General features: G+C 35.6%; 2 protein-coding genes across 2 annotated transcripts; both read left to right on the top strand.

Moving 5' to 3' along the window:
• The first annotated feature begins 519 nt into the window (after window positions 1-519).
• Window positions 520-8,512, top strand: LOC141301626 (solute carrier family 41 member 2-like). Its single transcript, XM_073831823.1, has 10 exons — window positions 520-991; window positions 1,072-1,179; window positions 2,791-2,862; window positions 2,930-3,074; window positions 4,198-4,344; window positions 5,145-5,292; window positions 5,399-5,478; window positions 6,041-6,172; window positions 7,769-7,917; window positions 8,004-8,512. The coding sequence occupies exons 1-10, from the start codon at window positions 656-658 to the stop codon at window positions 8,163-8,165; spliced, it is 1,479 nt and encodes a 492-aa protein (XP_073687924.1). The 5' UTR covers window positions 520-655; the 3' UTR covers window positions 8,166-8,512.
• Window positions 8,513-11,669: 3,157 nt separating this feature from the next.
• On the top strand, window positions 11,670-17,955 carry nfybb (nuclear transcription factor Y, beta b). Its single transcript, XM_073832083.1, has 7 exons — window positions 11,670-11,761; window positions 12,666-12,762; window positions 14,283-14,416; window positions 14,730-14,927; window positions 15,088-15,166; window positions 17,131-17,210; window positions 17,309-17,955. Exons 2-7 carry the CDS (start codon window positions 12,666-12,668, stop codon window positions 17,339-17,341), a joined length of 621 nt encoding a protein of 206 aa, XP_073688184.1. The 5' UTR covers window positions 11,670-11,761; the 3' UTR covers window positions 17,342-17,955.
• Window positions 17,956-26,970: the final 9,015 nt, after the last annotated feature.

Below are 26,970 nucleotides of genomic sequence, written 5' to 3'. Positions count from 1 at the left end.
AGTCTGATGACATTCTTGTGTACATAAGACTAAATATATCTAATTACATTTAAAATAACTTATTTCAGTTTTGTTTATTATTCATACACTGTTCTATAACCATTCCATGCTTTATTGTAATATATTATAACATTATTGTAAATATTACAGTTTATTTGCATCTCAATTTGGTTAATTTGTATGATACACATATTATACATTTTTTTTAAAGGATAAATAAAAACCTTTAATTTTGAACCTAAAGCTTACTATTTCAAGCAATTTACTATTTCAGTTTTAGTAATTTTGTGTGTAAAAATGTTTTTGTCATTTTTATTGAACTTTTTATATGTCTATCTATATAGTGTTTTTATACTTTTTATTCCAGTTATAGTTATTGTAGTACATGAAGTGAAACTTATGAAAAATGAAAAGTGTTTGGTTGATAACTAGCTGAAATAAATACGTTTAAGTTGATAATTTTTGTATTATTATTCTTGATTTCCTGGCTAAAGTGTTTCATGTTTTTCAGGTGAGATTTCAAGCAGCTATATCATCAAACTCACTTAAATCATCTAAAATTCATCTATACGCACATTATTTATTTGCAACAAACAACTTTTGGTACCTTAAATTCAAACTCAAGACTGTATAATATATTTTTTGATACGGTTGTATGATGACAATGGGATCCGTCAGTGAAGAAAATCAGAAAGAGTGTCAGCTAACCTCAGCTCACCTGTTATCCGGAGAAAATGGGCATCAGTTTACCCCAGAGAACAGAAGACCCGACAGAACATCAAGCTACAGCAGTAAAGAGTTTTCAGAATCGGATCCCTTACTTCCAAATGAGTTTTACAGGACAGCGTTGGCCCCTGTGACCGCATCACAAATTCATGGCCAGGAGATGCCGAGCGAGTCTGTCCGAGCTATGGTGCTACAGATTTTGTTTCCATTCCTTCTAGCAGGTTTTGGGACGGTTCTGGCAGGGATGTTGCTGGACATAGTGCAGGTGAGTAGGGAGATGATGATCATAATTTGGATTTTGATTAAGCTGACTGTAAATGGATGCTATTTCTGTTGATAAATCAGCACTGGGACGTTTTCCGTAATGTGAGCGAGATCTTCATCCTTGTCCCACCTCTACTGGGCTTAAAGGGGAACCTGGAGATGACACTGGCATCAAGACTCTCCACCGCTGTAAGATTACTATGTTATCTACTTACCTATAAAACCCTACTGAACCAGCATTTATTTTCAGGCTGGTTTATGGCAGTCTTATGGCAGTCCAAAAGCAATATATATATATATATATATATATATATATATATATATATATGTCAAAAGTTTACGTACACCTTGCAGAATCTGCAAAATGTTCATTGCCAAAATAAAAGGGATCATACAAGATGCATGTTCAATGCATTTGAACCCTTTCCAACAATGACTGTATGATTTTGAGATCCATCTTTTCACACTGAGGACAACTGAGGGACTCATATGCAACTATTACAGAAGGCTCAACTGCTTCAGAAGGAAACATAATGCATTAAGAAAAAATGTTTTGAATTTGAAGATCAGGGTCAATTTAAATTATTTTGTCTTCTGGGAAACATGTAAGTATATTCTGTAGCTTCTGAAGTGCAGTACTTAATTAAGCAATAAGGTACGAGAGGCCGTGCTGTATCGTGAATAAATCACGGCTGAAGGGCGTTGTTAGGCACGACGCGAAGCGGAGTGCCTGCAACCCCTTCAGCCGTGATTTATTCACGATACAGCACGGCCTCAAGTACCTTATTGCTTTTATAAAATGGTTACCACACAATAAAAATATTAAAATCAAAAATATATATTAATTTCTATATATTAGGTTGTACGTTTTCATAAAGTAAAATCATTAACTGCCTTCCGCTGTAAAAAGTAGTCCCTAACTGCTAAAGCTTTGTTTACGTTGCTAAGGGTGGTTGCTAAGGAGGTTCAATGATACACAGAACGTTGAGTGAAGCGGTCGTAGCAGTGCCGTATCATGAATACGACACAGCTGCTGACCAATCAGAATTGAGGAATGGAACTAACTGTTTTATAATAAAAAATAATATGATATTTAGGCAAAATAAGAAAAATGCACATTTTCATTCTGCTCAAAAGTTTTCACCCCCCGGCTCTTAATGTATCATGTTTCCTTCTGAGGCATCAGTAAGCGTTTGAACCTTCTGTAATAGTTGCATATGAGTCCCTCAGTTGTCCTCAGTGTGAAAAGATGAATCTCAAAATCATACAGTCATTGTTGGAAAGGGTTCAAATACACAAAAATGCTGAAAAAAAAAAAAAAAACAGAATTTGTGGGACCTGAAGAATTTTTCTGAATAACAGCGGGCAGTTCAACTGTTCAGGACAAACAAGGGACTCATGAACAACTATCACTAAACAGAACTTGATTAATCAGTTGAATTATTTATAAAATAAAGCAATAAAAACTGTTTTATAGAAAATACCCATTTTTCAAGTTTTGCTCAAAAAACTGAATCTGTTGCTGTTTGCTCTATTTTGAAAAATCTTATACAATATTCAATATTCCATCCCACTATATGATTTACTTCTGCTGTATTGCATCTGTGTTCTTTCCACTTCATCACATGTTGTTTGTCATGGTGAGGAACTTCACACCCTACAGTGAAGAAAACAACCCTCAGGGTTATACTTAAATGTTGCGGTTTGAACAAAATCAAAAGGTTTATTGGATTTAATGCCTTACATTGCCTAAAGTAAATTAATAAACAGTCATTCAACAACACTTGAATATCTGTGCAGGTGAATGTTGGCAGAATTAACTCTTCAAGCGAGAAGTGGAACCTGATAATCGGAAATCTCGCCCTCAAACAGGTTAATCCAGCTCATTTGATGCTTCCTTAGTAAAATTCTCTTCATTAAACTCCATTTGTCTCTTCAGGTACAAGCTACAGTTTTGGGCTTCCTGGCTGCTCTGGTAGCCTCGGCTCTTGGATGGATCCTGGAGAAAGAGCTTATCGTAAACCATGTAGCTCTGCTTTGCTGTTGCAGTGTGGTGACAGCCTTCACAGCCTCACTCCTACAGGGTTTGCTTCCAGCTTTTGTTTCTGACCAATTTTTCTACTTAAAATAGACCGTCTATAATCTTTAAATGCTTCATGGGTATCAGATAAGCAGGACATCATCTTTGCGGTGAGGATCATGAGGTTATTCTCACTTTAGTAACTCATGGCTTGTGATCTTGGCCATGCAAACCCATTTTCCATACAGGCCCTGAATATAGACCCAACACCCTCAGGCCACATAACTCACATTATCAGCATTTAGCATGAATAGAGAATAAAAAATGACCTGATAATTGACTCACCCACATGTCATCCAAGATTTTCATGTCTTTCTTAATTCAGTCTAAAATAAATTAAAAATAAAGGTTTTTGAGGAAAACATTTCAGGATTTTTCTCCATATAGTGGGCTTTAATGAGGATTAATGGGTTGAAGGTCGAAATTGCAGTTTCAGCGCAGCTTCAAAGGGCTCTACAGGATCCCAGCCAAGGAATAAGGGTCTTATCTAGCGAAACAATCAGTCATTTTCTAAAAAACAACATTTTATATACTTCTTAACCACAAATGCTCATCTTGCAGTAAATCTGCGATGTGTGTCACATAATTACATTGGAAAGGTCATGCGCATTTAGTTCTTCGTCTGTGTACTTTGGTTCAGAAAGTTAAGGTAGGGCGAAAAAATCACAGGCCCATTGACTTTCTTTGCACGTTCTCTTTGTAAACACTGGGTCGCCTATGTCACGCATGACCTTTCCAACATGATTTCGTAATGCGTGAATTTCAGCTAGTGCAAGATGAACATTTGTGGTGTGTAGAGCTCTTTAAAGCAGCACTGAAACTGCAGTTTGAACCTTCAACCCGTTGATCCCCATTGAAGTCCACTATATGGAGAAAAATCCTGGTATGTTTTCCCCGAAAACCTTAATTTTTTTTTTTTTAGCTGAAGAAAGAAAGACATCCTGGAGGACATAGGAGGTGAGTAAATTATCAGGAAATTTTCATTCTGGACGTGAACTAATAAGTGAAAAAAGTATTAATTTCTTTCAAAAGCCAATTAAATAGTAATGTACATGTAAAAATGAAATTCTCCTTACATACAGCATGTATAAATGCTGAATGGATTTGATATATGCAAATCTTTCTAGGCATCGTAATGGTTGGTGTGATTTTTGGATCCAAGAAAGTGGGCGTGAACCCTGACAACATAGCCACGCCCATCGCTGCCAGTTTAGGTGACATCATCACACTTGGACTGCTCGCCGTCATCAGTCAAGGCTTCTTTTACTGCATAGGTGAGAATAGAAGACCTGTAACTGTTCAAAGTCTAGTTTGTTGTTCCACCTAAGAGGTGTGTGTTTTTTTACTGTCTTTAAAGGCATAGTTCACCCAAAAATGAAAATTCCAAACCCTTAAGACCTTTGTTCATCTTCAGAACACAAATTAAGATTTTTTTTGATGAAATCCGAGAGCTTTTGTGCTACACTTGTGAACGCACATCAAAGACTGACACAGAACACTCTTAAAAATAAAAAAATGTTTTTGCAGCGATGCCATAGAAGAACCATTTTTGGTTCCCCAAAGAACCTTTCAGTAAACAGTTCTTAAAAGAACCATTTTGAAGAAAAATGTTTAAAATCTAAAGAACCTTTTTTGACTATAAAGAACCTTTTCTGCATTTGTAAGGTTCCAGATGTTCAAGGTTCTTCATGGAACCATCAGTGGCAATAAAGAACCTTTATTTTTAAGAGTGAAGAGAAGAAATTGTTGAGTAAAGTTATTTTATTTATTTTTTTGCACACCAAAAGTATTTTCTTAGCTTTATAACATTACGGTTGAACCACTGATGTCATATGGACTATTTTAACAATGTCCTTACTACCTTTTTGGGCCTTGAACGTGGTAGTTGCGTTGCTGTCTATGCAGGGTCAGAAAGCTCTCGGATTTCATCAAAAATATCTTATTTTGTGTTTTGAAGATGAAGGTCTTACAGGTTTGCAACGACTTGAGGGTAAGTAATTAATGACAGAATTGTAATTTTTGGGTGAACTAACCCTTTAATACCCTATTATGCTGTAACTCTCTCTGTTTGTAGAACCATACCCTTATATTACCTACCTGGTGTGTGTTGTTTTCCTGTGCTTGACGCCGGTGTGGGCAATTCTTTCATTTCGACATACTGAAAGCCAAAAACTGCTGTTGTCCAGCTGGGAGCCAATAATAACCGCAATGGTGATCAGCAGGTAAATGTTCCCCACTTGGTCGAGCATGTACCTTTTTGTGATGGTGCAACTGTACCAATTATATTGGTACAACCAGCTTATGTTGGTTTTTGTTTCATATCTCCAGTCTTGGAGGACTAATTCTGGACCGTGCCATTACAGATCCAAAGCTTGAAGGAGTTGTTCTCTACAGTCCAGTTATAAATGGTGGGTCAGACTGAAGCAGATGCACTATGTTATGATCAACCGACTGTTTGTTTCGAATTTTATACATACCTTTCAATTTCAACCTCCTTAAAGGGACAATTCACCAAAAAATAAAAATTCTGTCATTAATTATTCACTCTCACGTCGTTCCAAACCCATAAGACCTTCGTTCATCTTTGGAACACAAATTAAGATTTTTGATGAAATCCGAAAGCTTGCATAGACAGCAACACAACTACCACATTCAAGGCCCACAAAGGTAGAAAGGACATCATTAAAATAGTCCATGAGACATCAGTGGATCAACTTTAATTTTATGAAAGTGTTCTTGTAGCTTTATAACATTACAGTTGAACCACGGATGTCACATGGACTATTTTATCGATATCCTTACTACCTTTCTGGGCTTTGAGCATGGTTCTCGAACAGATGGTTCTCGAATTTCAACGAAAATATCTTAATTTGTCTTTGAAGATGACGGAAGGTCTTGCAGGTTTGGAACGACATGAGGGTAAGTAATTAATGACTGAATTTTCATTTTGGGGTGAACTATCCTTTTAAGGTGTTGGTGGTAATCTGGTTTCCATCCAGGCTAGTCGTATAGCCACGTATCTTCATTTTCACTGTCCACTGGGTGAACTTCCAGACAACTCTAAAGGATGTTACTGCCCCTGTCGCAGCTTTTGCACAACAGGTAATAGATTTCCATCAATGTTTATTAATCAAGGCTTAATTCTGGCAGAGTTTAGCTTAAACCTTGATCAAACTCACCTGCCTACCCTTTATTTTTGCACATTTTTTATGTTGCAGCCTTATGCTAAACTGCTTTAAATTACTTTTCTTCACATCAATCTACACTCCATACACCATAATGACAAAGCACGAAACAGGTTTGTAACAACTTAGAAAATTTATTAGAAATAAAAAAAATGATATGATTCCATTGCATAAGTATTCATACATAGCTCAGGAGCATTCATATTGCTTTTAGATGTTACTAAACTTCGGGTGGAGTTAAACTGTGGCAAATAAATTTGAATGAGTATGATTTGGAAAGGCACACACCTCTCAGAAAAGGTCTAACAGCTGAAAATGCATATCAGAGCAAAAACCAAGCCCTGAGGTCAAAATAACTGCCTGTAGAGCTCAGAAACAGCATTGCATCAAGGCAGAGATTTGGGGAAGAGTTCTGAAAAATTCTGCTGCATTGAAGGCTCACAGAAGCATGTAGTCTCCATTTTCCATAATGGAAGAAGCTTGGAACAACTAGGACTCTTCCTAGAGCTGGCCTCCTGGCCAAACTGAGCAATTGATGGAGAAGGGCTTTGGTTATACTTGTTAAAAAGAAGCTGATGGTCATTCTTGTTAAGCTCCATGATCATATGTGGAGATAGGAGAAACTTACAGAAGGACAAACATCACTGCAACACTCCACCAATCTGGGCTTTATGGCGGTGTGGCCAAACACTTGGGAATTGCAAAAAAGCACCTAAAGGACCCTCAGACTGTGGCAAACAACATTCTCTGGTCTGATGAACCTCAATTCCAAGCATCATGTTTGAAGGAAACCAAGCATTGCTCATCACCTGCAGAGTACTATCCCAACAGTAAAGGGTTGTGGTAGTAGCCTCATGCTGTGGGACTGTTTTTCAGTGTCAGGGACAGGGGGACTCATCAGAGTAGAAGAAAAGCTCAGTGCACCAAAACATTAAGATAGTCTTAATGAAACCCCAGTCCAGAGCATTCAGAACCTCAGACTGGACAGAAGGTTCATTTTCCAACATGACAATGACCCTAAACACACAGCAAGAGTGGCTTACAGACAACTCTGTGAATGTCCTTGAGTGGCCCAGCCACAGCCTTGGCTTGAACACAATCAAACATTTCTGGAGAAACCTGAAAATGTCGGCCAGACCCCATCCAAGCTGACAGAGCTTGAGAGGTGAAGAGGTGAGGCCAAGAATGGCAGACAATTGCCAAATGCAGGTGTGCAAATCTTGTCGCATCATACCCAAAAAGACTCGAGGCTGTAAAGGTGCTTCAGCGAAGTACTGCGTTAAGGGTATGAACACTTATGCAATGTACTTATTTCAGTTTTATTTTTAAGAAATTTGCAAAGTTGTCAGAAATCTGTTTTTTGCTTTGTCATTACGGTGTATGGAGTGTAAACTGATGTGGGGGGAAAAGTCATTAAAACCGTTTACCATAAGGCTGCAACATAATTAAAAACATAATAAAATTTCTGGTTTCAGAATGAAGACAAAAAAAAACTTTTCATTACTTCTGACAGGACCGAATGGAAAATCAGCGCAGGTGCTGCTCACGATGGCCATCCCAGGTCATCTGATCTTCATCTACACCATTTACCTAATACAAGGCAGTCTGGATCCACCCACTGCATTCTTCATTTTCTTCTATTTGGTAGCTGCTTTAACACAGGCAGGTCAAAGAGATATTAGCATGTTTATTATTGAGGAGAGGAGAGGAGAGGTGTGGTATTTTATTCTGATTCTTCTTCCATTCAGGTTTTTCTTCTGCTGGGCTTCGCTGATGTTTTGGTTCACTGCTTGTGGAAGTGCAGCAGGGATCCTGATAGCTTCTCCATCCCGTATCTGACTGCTCTGGGCGATCTTTTGGGCACAGGCTTTTTGACACTGTGTTTTCTTCTTATGTCACTGGTGACATAAATGTTCAAATGACATTGTCGGATTTCATTAAACATCTGTCTGATTTCTCTGCACAGTTCAGCCAGTTGAATATTACTTGAAATATCAACTTAAACATACGTGCCAGTCAAATCACTGTGTGCAATTTAATGAGTCGCACATCCTGCCTCATGTGACAATAGAACAATAGCACAAAGAACTGCTGTTATCTGTTTCCATATGTTAAATGTATGCCTGATTTGCACGCATCTTTCTGCATCAGTATCCTTTATTTTGTACAGTTTAGTTCTGCATTTCCCATTTGGTTCTAATAAAAATATGTTAATTATGTTTTTATGGTTCAGAAATGTGCATTAAGTATTTGCAATAGTCAGCCTAATACAATTTAACATGCATGTGGATTCATTTTCAGGATGTATACTACCAGTCAAAAGTTTTGAACAGTATGATTTTTAATGTTTATTTTAAAGGTCTCTTCTGCTCACCAAGCCTGCATTTATTTGATCTAATTTTGAAAGATTTTTACTATTTAGAATAACTGTTTTCTATTTGAATGTATTTTAAAATAAGCAGATTTTTTTTTGCATCATTACTCCAGTCACATGATCCTTCAGTAATCATTCTAATATTCTGATTTGCTGCTCAAAAAACATTTATTATTATTATGTGGAAAACAGCTGAGTAGAATTTTTTCAAGTTTCAGAAAACCAGCTTTTATATGAAATAGAAATCTTGTAACATTATAATTGTCATTATCATCATCACTTTAGATCAATTTAAAGCATCTTTGTTAAATAAAAGCATTAATTTCTTTAACAAAAAAAATAAAAAATAAATACAAATTAGACTGACTCTATGCTTTTGAATGGTATAGTGTACAATGTTACAAAAGCTTTTTATTTCAATACCTGCAATAGTTTATCTTTTGTTGTAAAAAACAAACTATCAATACTTCAAAAATGGATCAGTGGTAATGTAAGAGAAAAATTCACTGAAGTTTGTAAAGATTTGTACGAATAATTTGCACAGAAATCATCTGAAATATCCTTGAAAAGTCCTTGGTTACAACTTACATTACATTTACAATATTTAGTATCCACAGTTTAATAAATTCCTTATTACAAATAATTTGTTTTTTTGAGACCTTTACTATTATCATTGAGATATGCATGCCATTATAAATGGACAACATTCATTTATTATTTTTATTTGTTCGTTTTTCTGGGAAAACTTGAGCAAAATATTATTATAGTAAAATGGTTTAGGTTTATTTTAATCTTTGTTCATATATTTATTTTTCCCATTTGGGAAAACTCAGACAACTCTTATTTTATTCAGTAGTCAAATATTTCTGAATAATGTACAGTCAAGCCCGAAATTATTCATAACCCTGGCAAATTCTGACTTAAAGTTACATTTATTTAACCAGCAAGTTTTTTTGACCGGAAATGACACAGGCTTCTCCCAAAAGATAAAAAGACGATGTACAAGAGGCATCATTGTGGAAAAAAATATTTCTCAGCTTTTATTTACATTTGAACAAAAAGTGGCATGTCCAAAATGATTCATACCCTTTGCAAACTGTCACAGTCAAATCCAAAGTTCTATACCATTCCAAATAGTCCAAGCTGTTCTAAAGCATCCTAATTACCCTGATTCATTGGGAACAGCTGTTTTAATCAACTCAACAGGTGAAAAACAGAAGCTCTCTGCTGTTGGTTTGTGGACAGACATGGCTAAGACAAAGGAGCTCACTGAGGACCTGCGGCTGCGCATTGTGGCTGCTCATAAGTCAAGGGCTATAAGACCATCTCTAAATGTTTTGAAGTTCCAGTGGCTACAGTGCAAAGTATTATTAAAAAATACAAGACGTTCCGCACTGTGAAAAATCTCAGAGGATGTGGTCGAAAGCCAGAAGTGGCACCTGTGCTGGCCAGGAGGATAGTGAGAGAGGTAAAGAAGAATCCAAGGATCACCACCAAGGCCATCCTGATGAATCTGGGCTCTGCTGGTGGCAACATCTCAAGGCAGACAGTCCAACGGACACTGAACACCGCTGGGTTCCACGGACGCAGACCAAGGAGGACACCACTTCTCCAGATAAGGCACACAAAAGCCTGCTTGGCCTTTGCAAATGCTCATCTGGACAAAGAAGAAGACTTCTGGTCTTCTGTTTTATGGTCAGATGAAACAAAAATTTAATTGTTTGGCCACAATGATGTAGCCTTCATTTGGCGTAAAAACGGAGAAGCCTTCAGTCCTAAGAACACCATCCTCACTGTCAAACATGGTGGTGGGAAGCTAATGTTTTGGGGTGTTTTTTAGCCAGTGGACCAGGGAACCTAATCACAGTAAACAGCACCATGAAAAAGGAGCAATACATCAAAATTCTCAACAACAACATCAGGCAGTCTGCAGAGAAACTTGGCCTTGGGCACCAGTGAACATTTCAGCATGACAACGACCCAAAACACACAGCAAAAGTGGTGAAGAAATGGTTAGCAGACAAAAACATTAACATTTTGCAGTGGCCCAGCCAGAGTCCTGACTTAAATCCAATTGAGAATCTGTGGAGGGAGCTAAAGATCAGGGTGATGGCAAGGAGACCCTCCAACCTGAAAGAGTTGGAGCTCATTGCTAAAGATGAATGGGCAAAAATACCAGTGGAGACATGCAAAAAGCTGGTCAGCAATTATAGGAAGCATTTGATTGCTGTAATAGCCAATAAAGGCTTTTCTATTGATTATTAAGAAGGGTGTGAATAATTTTGGACATGACACTTTTTGTTCAAGTGTAAATAAAAGATGAGTAATAATTTTTTAAGTCAGAATTTGCCAGGGGTATGAATAATTTCAGGCTTGACTGTATATTGGGAGAATATTCATAATTAATATATTCCATTATTTTCATTATTTTTTTCTGGGAAAACTATGGGAGACAACTTCTATTTAATTCAGTGATCAAATATTTCTAAATAATTTATATTATAATTTATTAATATTCGTTCTGGTGAGAGATGCAAAGGTGGAACCAAACTGTGGGCCAGATTATCATTGTTTTAAATGGTCATATATTTTATGATGAAGTCTTAGTCTTGGAAAACAATAAAACAAACAAAAATCATCTGTAAACACACACACACACACACACACGCACGCACGCACGCACGCACGCACGCACACACACACACACACACACACACACACACACACACACACACAAACATAAATAAAAGTATCCATGAGATACATAAACTCAATCGTCTTCACAAATATTAATTATGTACCCTAGCAATAATAACAGTAACCACTTTTTATAACATTTCATAAGGGAAGCTAACGTTTGAGCTAATCAGGTCACAGACTTAGATGCTTCTCAAAACAAACGCTAAGGATTTCAGAGCAGTACCAGTACAAAACACTACCAACAGAAGGCGCTATTTCGACAACATTGCTTTTTTATTTTAAAACAGAAGTGTTATAGCGCCACCTAGTGTCCGACTGAGACTCGTCCTTCAGGACTGTTCAGCCCTGCGCAGGGACTGGCTCTCCCGCAGCCATTTTCTGTCCAACCAAACGGCCGAACTGAGACGAGAACCAACCAGGGCTTCATCGCAGGTTAGTGTGCGGCTCCGGCCAATGATTGCTAACCCATATTTCGTTACATCGAATGGAAATCTCCGCGCGCGAGGGTTTTATTATTAGTTGGCGGGGAGAATGAGAAACTAAGCGCGCTTTATGAAAAGCATCCTGCTGTTGAAGGAATAATTGTTAAAAGCTCGTCACCGTGCGCGGCCCCTTTGTTTACTACCAATTTGAGCGGATTCTCGGCTGCTTTAGCCCGCCTGCCTTGTTCCCTGCCCTCCTCTGCTGTTTAATATGTCCATCAATTATAATAGCTCACTCGACCAATTTATCTGAATTATTCAGTTGGGAAATGTGGTTTGTGTTTATTTAGTGCGTGTAACCACCTATGTTTGCTAGCACCGATGAGCTCTTTAGCCAAATATAAAATACACCAATCTGGTATCAGAATGATGATTTAATGTCCTGTTATTTTTAATTCGCTTTTTATTTATTCAATTTCATATTTGGACTACACTGACTGTCTTTAATATATAATAATTATTATTTATAAATATATAATTAATCATGTGACTGTCTATGAGAGGAGTTTGTGTTTAAAATCTGCAATCTGATGGTGGAAATAAATCAAAATATTGAGAAAATCGCTTTTAAAGTTGTCAAAATGAAGTTCTTAGCAATGTATATTACTAATCCAAAATTAAGTTTTTATATATTTATGGTAGGAAATGTACAAAATATTTTCATTGAACATGATCTTTACTTAATATCCTAATGATTTTAGGCATAACAGAAAAATCGATCCATTATTTCTTTATTTAAGACTAGTTTTGTGGTCCAAGGGTCACATATAAGTATAGTAGTTCACTGTGGTCAAACATGCTGTCTAGGTAGGCAGCTCACTAATAATTTACATCAAATTGGATTTCTGTTTCAGATGGACGGAGACAGTTCAACCACAGATGCCTCCCAACTTGGCATAACAGGAGAATATATGGCTGGTAGTCATTTTGTTTTAGCTCAAGCTCCAGAAGGTAAATAAAGCTAAAATCATATTTTAAATATTACAAATTATGTATTAATAATTTATTTAACTGATTAATACATTATAAAAAAAACATAATCTGATTATTACATAATATTTTATGTGATAAATAAATCATTTGACCTACATTACCAGGCAAAAGTTTTTAAACACTAAAATTGTTAATGTTTTTTTAAACAAGTCTCTTCTGCTCACCAAGCCTGTATTTATTTGATTCAAAGTACAGCAAAAACTGTAACATTTCTTTTATTTGAATACATTTTAAAATGTAATTTATTCCTGTGATTTCAAAGCTGAATTTTTAGCATCATTACTCCAGTCACGTGATCCTTCAGAAATCATTCTTATATTCTGATTTGCTGCTCAAAAACATTTATTATTTTTATTATGTTGAAAACAGCCTTTTTTGTAGAATAGAAAGTTCAGAATAACAGAATTTAAAAGAGAAAAAGAGAAATCTTTGGTAACATTGTAAATGTCTTTATCCTGACTTTTGACCAATTTAAAGCATCCTTGCTAAAGAGAAGTATTAATTTCTATAATTTCTTTCCCCCAAAAAATAAAAAATTATACTGACTCCAAGCTTTTGAATGGTATAATGTATAATGTTACAAAAGCTTTTTATTTCAGATACATGCTGACCTTTGGATCTTTCTATTCATCAAAGAATCATGGAAAATATGTAATCAGCTGTTTTAAATATTGATAATAATAATAAAAATGTTTCTCGAACAGAAAATCAGCATATTAAAAAGATGTTTGAAGGATCATGTGACACTAAAGACTGGAGTAATGATGCTAAAAATTTTGCTTTGATCACAGGAAATAAATTACATTTTAAGTATATTAAAATAGAAAACAGTTATTTTAAATATTTCGCAATATTACTCCTTCTGCTGTATTTCAGATAAAATAAATGCAGGCTTAGTGAGCAGAAAAGACTTCTTACTGTTCAAAAACTTTTGACTAATAGTGTAACCCCCGGTTTCACAGACAAGGCTTAAGCCTAGTCCTAGACTAAAATGTAAGTCTGAGCTGTTTCAACTGAAATAAAATTGCACTGATTGATCTTAAAATACGTCAGTGCCTTTGTTTTGTCTCAAGATGCACACCAGTAATGTTTTTTTCTAAGCATGTTTATAAAAATTACTTAAATGTCCTAACTGAACTATGGCCTAATCCTGGCTTAGTCTAAGCCCTGTCTGTGAAACCGTGCCTAAATGTTTTAATTTTGTATAATTTTATATAAATAAAATATATAGTCGTATATTATATTTATTAAATGTCAAATTATATATATAAATTATATAAAAAATATATTACTTGCTCAAATATACTGTAAAAACAGTAATATTGTGAAATTTTCTGTTAGTTTTTTTTAATATATATATATATATATATATATATAAAAAAAAAAAATTATTCCTGTGATGAAAAGCTGAATTTTCAGCATCATTTATTGCTGATTTATTGCTTAAGGAACATTTCTTATTTATTTATTCTGTAAAGATGAAGGTGATGAGGGTCTCAACGACCACGAGGATGGCGATGGAGGCAAAGATAACCTACGTGAGCAAGACATCTATCTCCCAATCGCCAACGTTGCTCGAATCATGAAGAATGCAATCCCTCAAACTGGAAAAGTAAGTCATTTCTAAGGCAGTTTGCTTCTTTTAATAAATTTAACAAAATTTACTGGTTTATGTATACAAAGATGCACTTTGATCACCTCTCTATTAGGATTGTCTCTAACGATTATTTGAGTAATCGATCGATTATTCTGACGATTAATCGACTAATCGGATAATTTCCGATATTTTGCTGGATAGTCTCTTTATTCGTTAAGAGTTTCTTAACACCCTTTATTTTGCTAAAGAAAAGTGAAACTTGAAGAAATTTAGCATGAAGTCAAGTTTTAAACACGTTACTCAAAAGATTTTCTCTCCATCACCTTAGATAGCAAAGGACGCCAAGGAGTGTGTGCAGGAGTGTGTGAGCGAGTTCATCAGCTTCATCACTTCAGAAGCCAGTGAGAGATGCCATCAGGAGAAACGCAAGACGATAAACGGCGAAGACATCCTGTTCGCGATGTCCACGCTGGGTTTCGACATGTATGTGGAGCCTCTAAAGCTCTACCTGCAGAAGTTCAGAGAGGTAACATTGACATTTTAATCATACATTATTGAAGTAAAAAGGCTTATAAAATTGACTGGTATAAACAGAAACACTTTGCAGAGCTGTCAGAGTTGTGGATTCCTCCTCTTGATTGGTTGAGCTCTTTTGATTGACCTTACACTTGTGTGAATGTTCTCAGGCCATGAAAGGAGAGAAAGGCATAAGCACTGTAACTGTAACCGAAGGCATGGGAGACGAGCTGACCGATGAGACTTTCAGTAAGTAAATGATTAGTACGGATGGGTATTTTACTGGTGGTTACAATTAAACATTAAATATATATATATATATATATAAATTTCTATGTAGATTTAATTAATTAATTAATTAACTTAATTAATTTATTTTAACTTTGTTAACCTGTTTTTATTTCAAGTAGTTGCCAAAGCAGTATTTCTAATTTATGAACAGTATGTGCACTGTTTTGTCTTTAAGTTAAATGAATGTGTGAAATATTTGTATGAAAATATTAGTGTTTTTGTCTTTTTATGTATTTTTATTAACAGCAATAAATTAACAGTAAAGTTATCAAACATATTGTAAAAATAACCTATGTAAATAAATATGCAGTTTGACTTGAAATTTATTAACAGAGAATAGCAGTATTTACTATATTGATTTATTTTATTATTTTATTTATTTTAATAATTTAAATAATTAGCCTGTGTATAAACTGTATTTTTACGTGTTTTGTGTTAATAATTAATTGATGGATTAAATACAATTTTAATTAAATAGATTTTGAAAATAGACAATAGCTATTACTATATTATTATTTACAATAGTAATAATTATTATGGATACTTATATTTGTATTTTATTATCTTTTTTATGTATTTCTGTATTTTTATTATGTTTTATGTATTTTTATTAACAGAAATAAATTAACGGCAAATTGATCAAACATATTGTACAGTATAAATAGAAAATTACAATATTTACAATATTTAATTTGTATTTAAATATTATTATTATCCAGTAATTATTAACAATATTAATAATTGTTATGGAGTTTTAAATATATATATATGTAAGAACTCGATTCTGGGTCACTGCAGTTTTCTTTCTCTGTCGTGTGGATCAGCAACAAGCGCTTGGAATAGACAACAACACACCAGCTGAATTAACAAGTGGTTTATTGTTCTCTACTAATGAAGATGGGGCAGTCCCATCTTTTATACAGCACCCTTACAAACCTTCAAGTAGGCGGGGGTTCACATATCATTTAAGAAAATACTTCTACATATGGGAGGGAAAAATAAAGATAGTTAAAAGCAGTTATAAGGATGTGAACAATCTCTAGGAACAGAGTGCAGCCGCACCGAACTGGTTTCCTGCCCGACAGATGACCCTGAGAAGGCAGACACCACAAAAACAACTATTCGACACACAGAACCATTTCATCACACTCTTAACTGAAATACCCTGTAAAACATAAGGCAACTACCAAATAGGAAAAGAAATTGCATTGCAAAAACACATTAATTCTTATAATATATATATATATAAATATATATGTATGTGTGTGTGTGTGTATAATTTTTATTATATATTTTTAATATTTCATATATTTTTATTATCTTTTTAATGTATTTTTATGCATTTTTATTAACCACTATAGATTAACAGCAAATTTTAATCTTTAAAAAACATATTGTGAAAATAACTTATAAATAAAAAAATATGCAGTTTGATTTTAAAATGTATTTATAGAAAATAACAATATTTACCATATTTATTTAATTTGTATTTATATTCAATAATTTTAATAATTAGGCTGTATATACACAGTATAGTATTAATAATTAATACTATATTGTATTAATAATTAATTGATCAATTTAAATTAATTTTAATTACATTGATTTTGAAAATTGACATGATAATTATAGCAGGTATTATTATTATCTATCTATCATCTATCTATCATCTATCTATCTATCTATCTATCTATCTATCTATCTATCTATCTATCTATCTATCTATCTATCTATCTATCTATCTATCTATCATCTGTCTGTCTGTCTGTCAGACAGATAACTTGACGTCTATAGACTTTAGACTAGCTATCTGTCTGTCTGTCTGTCTGTCTGTCTGTCTGTCTGTCTGTCTGTCTCTCTCTCTCTCTCTCTATATATATATATACCAATCTAACACAATTAAATCTCTTTTTTTTTCTCAGCAAATCCACTACCTGCAGGAATCATAACAGCTGATGGACAGCAACAAAATGTGATGGTCTACACCACTTCCTATCAGCAGGTGAGAATCAAACCAAGTGTCATTCAAAGGTAGCACACTTCAGTCTTCACTTTCAAGAATTTTGAGTGATGCTTTCATCTGTGTTTCATCCGATGCAGATCCCAGGTGTGCAACAGCTCCAGTTCTCCTGAAGATGTGCAGAAATCAACACCTTATCATTATGAATCAGACCTCCACACTTCCACAGGTCATGACCTTTGGGGTCTGTTATGGAGGCCTTCAGCAGACTCTCACAGGTCACAGAGCTGGACTTCTATGTTTGTTTAGCTTGTTTTTGTGTGCGCTCCGTGTGTGTCTGTGCACACACATTATGATTTTACGGGACTAGTCTGTTGGTTGTTATTTTGCTTTTTTCATCACACATTTGGAGTTTTATCCATGTAAAGTTTTGGGGTAAAAGGGGTCCTGAGGGGGTTCAAAACTAACTCACCCCCCTATCAAAGCAATAAAATAGAACAAATGTGAATTTTCCTTCCACTTAGTGGAACGAGTGCTTTGCTCCTTTTTTATATAGATGAAAAATCATGTTGCATGTGTAATTTCAATTTGATGAGATGTTAACACTTAAAATAAAATATGGTAATTTTTGTAAATAGTTTATATGTCTGTGTATGTTTTCATTCATTTGTATTGATGAATTTAATTTAACATTAGGAACTCATTTTAAAGCATCTGCATTCATCAGTCCAGTGTGGCACATTTTAGCTGAGTGACTTTCTTTGGATGATTTTATATTAAAGTCCCTATGAAATCAAAATGTAAGTTGTTTGGTTTTTAGTATGAATATGTAAGCCTTAAGGTTGTCTATAAGCTAGTGTGCTCCAGAGCAATACAAAATTCACCCGCCCCTTTTGCTCCGATGCCCAAAGTGCCCTTCTGTCAAAGGTCTCCGCCCCCCCCACCCAGATAGACGTTGGTGGCTGCTGGTAAGTGGTGTTTTCACCAGCTTTAACTTATTATTATAAGAATGACGTGAAGAAAGGAGATTACGCACGAGCATTTATACTTTTTAATTGTTTGTGCACATGTAGTCGGCTCTGAAATAGCTGCCGATAATGTTTATGTCGTCATGTAAACAAAAGTGCATTTTCATTTCGCAAATCGTTCTTGCATTTGGGTGGAGAAAGGGACGTCATGGGCACCTTGAGTCTGATTTTTTTTTTTTTTTTTTCTCCATGTAATGCAGGGCTCGCAAAATCGCTAGCCCGACGTCCCGGGGCTATTGTGTTTTCCAGTCGGTCTACCAGAATGTTTCACCGGCTGCCCGACGGGCTATCGTAAAGGAGAGGGCACCTGCATGTCCTTAAAATCCTCCTCAATTTAGTGGTATCAAATTTAAGGCCATAAAACGTTTTAAATATGTTAAATAGTATATGAAAATACTTAATTATAATTTAGGAGGTCGTACATTTGGGGACGGAAAGACAAGAATGGCGATAGGGCTGGATTAAACTTCAAAAGGCAATGATGTCATTGAATAAATATGAACGCTGCACGTTTCAAAGTCAAAACGCGGCACTGATGTCTTTATATGAATGTATCTGAGGGGAACCGATTGTCCTCAGAAACGTATCGTTGTCATTTTCATTTATTGCCTGATAAAACAGCGTTAATGCTGATTTGTGTACAGCCGTTACTAGGGAAACCTTAATATTTCAGCGCTCTTAAAGCGCCCCTCGTGACAGAGAATGAATTTTTCTTTTCCACATTTTTTTCCACGGGGGGTTTGCAGATGAAAAGAACAATTGGATAGGGATACGATTGGATCCCCTAAAGGGATTTCCTAATTCCTAAAGGTTAATAATTAAAAAAACTGTTAATAATTAGTTAAACAGAACTTTATTACATTAATTTAACACCATATACAACAGCCTACTTGCTGCACAGTCTGCAACTTTTGTTAGGGCACCTTATTTTGAAACATATTATTGATATTTAACAAATCTTCTTTCTCTCCCTGACCTTGTCTTTCTGCTTGAGCAGCAGGGGCGGAGCCAGACGATGTAAACATTCGGGGCTTAGCCCAAACCTAGGGGGGTCCGGGGGCATGCTCCCCCGTGTAGATTTTTTCCCAATTACGTCAGCTAAATGCACTATTTTTCAGGCTGTTTGAGATAATAGAATGCCTAAAAATCTATCTGGGAAAATGATGATAGTTAAAAAAAACACCCAGTAGAGCCTACAACCTAGGCTATTTTGAATTTAATTGTTCTCCAGCTGTAGTGAATCCAAAACACCAAAAATGTTAAGGATGACTCATTTTCACCCCTGGCAACTAAAAAGATGCAACCATTATCTGACTTTTTAAGTTAGCCTACATAGGTAAAATTGGAATTTGGTGTAAACATCATTACTAATCTTAGGAGTTCAGTTCTGTTTATTTTGTGCTTAGCTGACAAATTTGCTACATCAGAATCCATGCCATAATAATTTAGACTGCTCTACTAGCAAACAGCAAATGCTGCAGTGCCAAGTAAATGTGGTCTTCAATACTCTAAATCGAATAACAGGCCAACAAAATAATATTTACTAAAATTATATTATATTTCTTTGGGAAATAGCACAGTATGATAAACAACATGACCATATATTATTATGTTATGGTACTTTATTTGTTTGACTACTGGTCACGTTTCTCCTGACTCTTCTTCTCTTACTCATGCTCTTCTCTTACTCATGCTCTTACTCAGAAATCATGAGTTAACAATCGCAATTTTGTCCGGTGGAAAATTGCGCTAAAAACCTAAAAGATTCGGGGCTTTTGACAAAACATTCGGGGCTTCGGGTAGCCAACCCTGATTCACAGCTGACGGTTTCATCGGGCGCACGCGCCTGGACCTAAGTTAACTTCCGGTCTGTGTTTGTTTATCTGTCTGGTTCGTGTCGCGGGCTACAAACGCAGCTAATAATGAGTAATGAAGTTGGTCTCAGGTTATTGTGCTGTGGTATGTGTTTCCCAAACATTTATTTATTTGTGGCGACCTGCCACGATATAAAAACCGACTGATTTTCCAATTGGAAATAATAGACTAATTCATTAATCTGTTAATAGACTTCGTTGAATAAACGTAATACACGTTTAAAAATCAAACCCAGGCGTGGGTGTTTTTATATCACTGTATTTCTGAAGAAAGACTGTCTTTAGAAAATGTCATTTTCATTTCATCCTGCATAAGGCAGCGTTTTTAAATTAAGAGCTGCTTTGTAGCCATTACCGGGGAAACCTCGTTTCTCGTGCTTAAAGCACCTCCTACTGGGAAGTAATGAGTTTGCATTTTTAATAAATCAGTCTAATTTACGCAGCCAACATATTTCGCTTGTTATTAAAAAAATAATCTACTCTAGAAGGACTTAGCTGTTGTTATTGATTCTATTTGGATGTATACCGGAAGTTAAGTTTGGGCCACAAAAGCGCTCATGCGCAGTAACGTTTGTTTATGTTGTTGCCGTTGAAACCGTCTGTGTTTTGACCTCGACAACCCAACTAGGCTAGCCTACATTTTACCGCAAACTTGCGACTAGTTAACTTTCTAAAGAAGGCGCAATCGCGTTTGCTAAGGGTCGGAACTTACAGTAACATCAACACACTGAAACTATTGTATTCAGAATATAAAATATTTTATAGCACTTTTTAATCTGTGATTGTGTGTTAAAAGTGTTCACGAGATACCAACCTTTCGCCAGCCGTCTTCTCTCCACAGATGATCCAGACAGATGTGGTGTGTACAGAGGGGAGGGGCTGTGTGCGTGTGTGTGTGTGTTTGAGGGAGAGAAGCGAGTGACAGATGCTGCCTTCATGTGCTATCGCAATATCCGACATCGAAATTGCACATGAACACCCACTCACGTTGTAATTTCCACTGGAAAGCTCGAAATTTTTTATGATACCCGAGTTGCCGAGATGGGATAAACTTTGACCTTTCAACATGGCGGACAGCAACGAAACTATACTGAATGATAAGCATTGCATGATGTTAAAAGTTCTCTGCTGTTTAGTTGGTTAGTTTGTAGCCCCCATAATGCTGGGGCATAAAGGATTTTAATAACGTCGCTATTTAAACGTAGTGTTGTCTTTAAAATACCGTTAAGAGAAGATGCTAGCTTGTCGTGGCTCGCCTCCAGTAGGGTGCTTGTCGTGCGGTACAGTGTTCTGAAGGAGGCAATTTTCTCATGTTATTTTATTTGGTCTGTTTTACCAAAGTAGCATGTGAGGACAAATTCCGAGTCCACCATGTTTCTCTTCACTACGACAACAAAAGCACCTGAACACGACACACTGGTAATTTCCATTTCACAAGTGGAAAGCATCATCTTTCCCATATCACATGAATGCAGCAAGAGAGATGAAGAGAGAGTATGGAAAGGAAATGCAGTTGAACGAATTCGCTGCGTGTTTTAAATGGCGTACAAAAGAATAACGAAACGCAATATGTGACGGTCGGTATTGTTTTTTTGTTTTTTTTTGGTCGGTGTTGAATCTGTGGCGGTCGGAATTTAATCTGTGGCGCACTGCCACAGAATCGTCTATGTGTGGGAAACACTGTTAGTTTCAATAGTGACCACTCAGAGTTTAATATAACAGCTGTTCTTTATTATTGTGTTTAACAGAGAGAAGAAAATCTTTAGGTTTGACAATTTAATACACAACAATTTCTAATCAAAATGAATAGGTCCAAGGAAAATATTTTTTATCTTCTGAACACTAAAATGGTCTTTTATGTTCCGTTTCTTTCTCAAAACTGCTTCACAGCATTGGCTGCTAGAGGCCACTGTAATAATAAATATATGTGACCCTGGTCCACAAAACCAGTCTTAAGTAGCACAGGAATATTTGTAGCAATAGCCAAAAAAACATTGCATGGGTCAAAATTATATAATTTTCTTTTATGCCAAAAATCATTAGGATATTAAGTAAAGATCATGTTCCATGAAGATATTTTTTTTTAATTTCCTACCATAAATATACCATAAACTAGTAATATGCATTGCTGAAAACTTCATTTGGACAACTTTTAAGGCGATTTTCTCAATATTTAGATTGTTTTGCACCCTCAGCTTCCAGGTTTTCAAATAGTTGTATCACAGACAAACATTGTCCTAAAACAAACCATACATCAATGAAAAGCTTATTTACTAGATTTTGAAAAAAAATACACTTATGACTGGTTTTGTGGTCCATGGTCACATATCAGCAGGGAATGTGTCACAATATACAGTACAGTATTGCTGTACTGATGTTTTGAGCACAGCCCTATTTATGGAGCCCCTTTTATAGTGAAAAAAAAATATTACTGATTCTGTTGTTTGAGTCCTGAAACGCAATTAAAACTTCAAATAATGCATAATTTGTCTTATTAATGACATTGTTACTTGTTACATAAGTAACTGGTGTCGTGGAGCAAAGATGATGAATTCTCTCAATGAAGTCAAAAAGGCTCAAAAAGCAGAGTTCCAGATGCCAAAATAAGACTTTATTGAACAGCACAACAAAGCCGAGACAACGGTCACCGCATCTCTGTCTGTCCTGGTATCCATACTTATACCCATCCACGCTTTCCAAAATTGGTAATTCCGGTTTTTTATTGGTTATGCCTGTCTGATTCGCCACAATTATTTATTGGTCCACCTGGCCCATTTTTTAATGGTGGAATTTGGCTGAGTCAGCCATTTTTTTAAAGTAAGTTTCATTCCGCCGCGGTCCCATGGGTCTCCAATTAGTTGGAGGTGCATTGGTTCATATATCAAACCTGTTTACACGTATCTGTCATATGTTGGAAGTCACCCAAAGTTCACTGGTTCACTTTAAGTTCACTGGTAAATTCCAGTGGAAACCACCGGTGCTGCCCCACGTCATGCATCTGCAGTTCAATCTGTGTTGATGCAGTTCAATCTGTGTTGAGACATCTCGTATTAATACTCAGTATTTTGGTAGATATTGATTACTGTTATAGCCATACATCATTTGTTTAAGTATAATAATAATATCATATTGAGTAAAATATCACAATATATTTTTAGGATACACAATACTGGATGCCTACAAGGAGGTGATGGACCCGAGGGGCTCTTTAATGCCTTGTTTCAGATGCCCTTTTTATACTTTGAGCACCTGTCCCTTTAAAGGTCTCTGCACGGCCCTGATGCTTTGTTTATAATGAGGAGGACGTTTTAACCTGAAACTTTCAGGGTGTTTTAATGGTACAAAGACCTCTTATATGCCTAAAGATCAAGGCAAATTTGATTTCTCATGTCATGACCTCTTTGACTATGTATATTATGGTGGTAATGCCTGGAAAAGCTAAATTTTTTTCAGATGACATAAAAAGTTTAAATTAATAAAATTAAATCTTATATTGTCTAATTATGTATTTTATATTTAACAAACACTAAAACCATGAAAAAGCTTTCGCTACTTTAAATAAAATAAACTAAAATTACATTGTAATTAAAATTAAAATGAAAACTAAATATACAAATAAAATTTTATTCAAATATTAATAACTTACAGTATCTCAAAGACACTAAAAACAGAGTTTTTTTTTTTTGAAAGCTCATAAGATGCATGAAGAAAAAAAGATTAATTAATAAATGAATATACAATAATGCAATCTAAAAGAGCATCTATTATGAATGGGATGTCTGTTGTCTCTCATCCTGCTGAGAGCAGCCACATGACAAAGACACAGTCTGAATGACGTCACACCTCCGGGGCGACTTCCTGTTGCTTCACCCACCTCTGCCCAGCCAGATTGTCTGATGGGGCAGTTCACACTTTAACGCTTTTGACTGTCTCCTGACTTAGGCAAGAAGTGGGGGGTTTCTGCAGCCTTATAACTCTCATCTGACAGCGAGAAGAGAAGGACAATGAATCAAATTCAGTGATATATAAAAGAAGCGGTTAAATTTTTGATCTCAGTGGGCATACTCCATTTGAGTATATGTTGTTAAAAATAGTTGCTGTGTAGCCATTTTAACAGGCAATGTCAAAATTGTATTCATCATATTTACAGCCCCGTGGCATGTATTTGAGGATATTTTGTCAGAATGATTTATGACCTGTTCATTCCGTACATATGATGGAATTATAGAAACAGAGGTCAAAAGTTTACATACACCTTGCAGAATATGCAAAATGTTAATTATTTGACCATAACAGGAGGGATCATGCAAAATGCATGTTATTTTGTATTTAGTACTGACCTGAATAAGATATTTCACATAAAGGATGTTTACATATAGTCCAAGTTTTGCCGCTAGAGGGCGCATGTTCAAAACAAACAAGGAAACAAAGGCGTAGTTTGATGACGCTGTGACTGAGTGTGGAATCATGTGAGTTGTTGTCTTCATCCCCACAGCCGATGCAATCCGTCAGGACTCAGAAATCATGTCCATGAATGAGCTAATGTATTAAAGACTTATCAAGGTCACTGTAGTTTGAAGCAGGGTGGGGCTGAAAATTGTGGAAGAGAAACGAGGCAGCATTTTGTAATGAAGAACGAGCGCGATATACGGCTTGTAAGCAGCAGAGCTTTTATTATGCGTATGTGAGGTAAAACAGCACTGTTTTGTCAAACCAGATACATTTGAACGAGTTGAAAGTTTTGTTATAATGCTACTCTGAGCGTTCGTCATCACCTGTTTAATAAAATGCAGAACATACTAAAAGTGTTTTTGCATGTTCCATGTTTTCTACAAAATAAAACCGGAAAATCAAATTTCTTATTTCTGTGGATTTAAACATTCTTCGAAACATTTGGGATAATGTAAGTACACAAGTCAGCAAAATATATAACACTGTTTTAGTGTTTTTTGAATATTTTAATAAACAATTCTTACATATTGTGCCTTTAAAGCTGTCATATTCTCCAGGTTTAAGAGCAGTGATTGGGTAGCATTATATTGTAAACAAGATTCCTCCAGCAGTAATGTGAGCAGGCATAAATTCTTTTATGCTATACGCTAATAATCGAAGCCAGATGTGACTACAGGCAGACTTTTAAAAAGGCCATATCCTCAGGCCAGAGCCGTTTAGAAACAGAGTTGCGACTGTTGGGGAAAAATTCATAAGGGTGGTTTTTCTATACATTTGTGTTTCTATACATTTGTGTGATATATATTGTGTGCTATAAGATGCAAGGTCTGGGAAGAAGAACAGGGTAGTGTGCTGAGCCGAAAGTTTCCGAAGGGGGCCTTGTGCAATAACAGCTGCCACTTTGTCTGTGTGTAACCTTGAGTGGACAAAGGGATAAAGCGGAGAAAATCCTCCCTCCCGTTGTCGCACTCTGCTGCAACCTGAGTTTCTGTATGACTGTTCGACCTTCTTTGCAAAGAATAAAGCTTTTAAAAGCAATTGCTCTATTTGTCCTTATTACCGGAGAGTCTCTAACAAAATTGAAACCACACGACACTCCCATAGGCTTCCATAGGAACTGAGGAATGTGGAAGAAAAAGCGTGTCATGGAGCAGCCAATAGTTCCAAACAACCAATAGTTCTTGCATTGAAGCCCATTCATTTCAGCGCTTCTCAAGCACAGTCGCTGGTAAATTGAAGAAATTACTGCAATTTTTTTTTTTTTTTTTACATTTTAACGCATCAGTTGACCTCTCGAAAAACTGGCCAGTAATGGTATTTTATGAAGCGCTGTAATAGTGACCATAACCAGATACTAGTTGTCATATTTTTAAGTTTTTAGTCTTTCTGCAATCTTTCTCTCCCTGTAGGAAGTTGAATGAGTTTCAGTAAAGACTGCATTCAAGAAATACGATAAAAATGTATGCTGAATGCAATTGGTTGCCATGTGTTTTTTAAGCACTATTTTCATCTTTTCTATTATGTTAAATGCCATATTTGCTTGCCTTTTGTAATATTCACTTATGTTGTATATGTGAATATCATAAAATAACACGAGTAAATTACTTATTTAATTAACGTTAAATCATTAAATCGAAACATAAAAAAATGAGTGTTTGATCATGTCCAAATACACATTCAAATGTATTTTACCTTAAATATCACACTAACTGTAATAATATAAATACTATATTAGAAAATGTTATCTTTTAAATGGTCAGGATCATTATTGCACATATTATTTAGTACAAAAAAACTCCTCCAAATATTAACTTAATAGAACTGAACTATATATTACAATAATTTGATTGAATAAAAGTTACACTTAAGGTGTTTGGTCATATTTGACTGCCAAAGAGTATGAGAACATATTAATTATGTCTCTTTATCACTCCCCAGAATAAAATGCGATTGTAAAGCTTATTCAGAGTAATTTTCACTACACAATCAATGCACATTATGTGTTAATAATTACTCGCAATTGCTGCAAATATAGTAAAACTGCTGTCTATCCTACTTAAACCCATTCAAACACACGAACTATTGAGAGCTCCATGAACCACGTGACCGAGCGGCGGCGAGATCAAAGCGTGTCGCAACTCTTTTTCTCAACGGCTCTGCCCGCTTGCTTTCAGGTCACACTGTGTTGCCAGATCATCTCTAATTTAACGAAAAAATTAAAACATTTGAATCAGTTGTGGAGAAATTGCACATTAAGTATAAAATACACAAATGAAAGAATTTAGATTTTTTTTAAAGAATGAAACGTTTTCCTAGTAAATGTACAATGACACACACACACACACACACACACACACACACACACACACACACACACACACACACACACAAAGAACAACGCCTAATCTGTATAATACAATGGACTTGGCAACACCGGCAATAACGGTC

The sequence above is a fragment of the Garra rufa genome, chromosome 25 (assembly GCF_049309525.1).
Source record: "Garra rufa chromosome 25, GarRuf1.0, whole genome shotgun sequence".
NCBI classification, from domain to species: Eukaryota; Metazoa; Chordata; class Actinopteri; order Cypriniformes; family Cyprinidae; genus Garra; species Garra rufa.
Note: the sequence above shows the minus strand (reverse complement) of the source record. Positions and strands in the feature narration are given on the sequence as shown.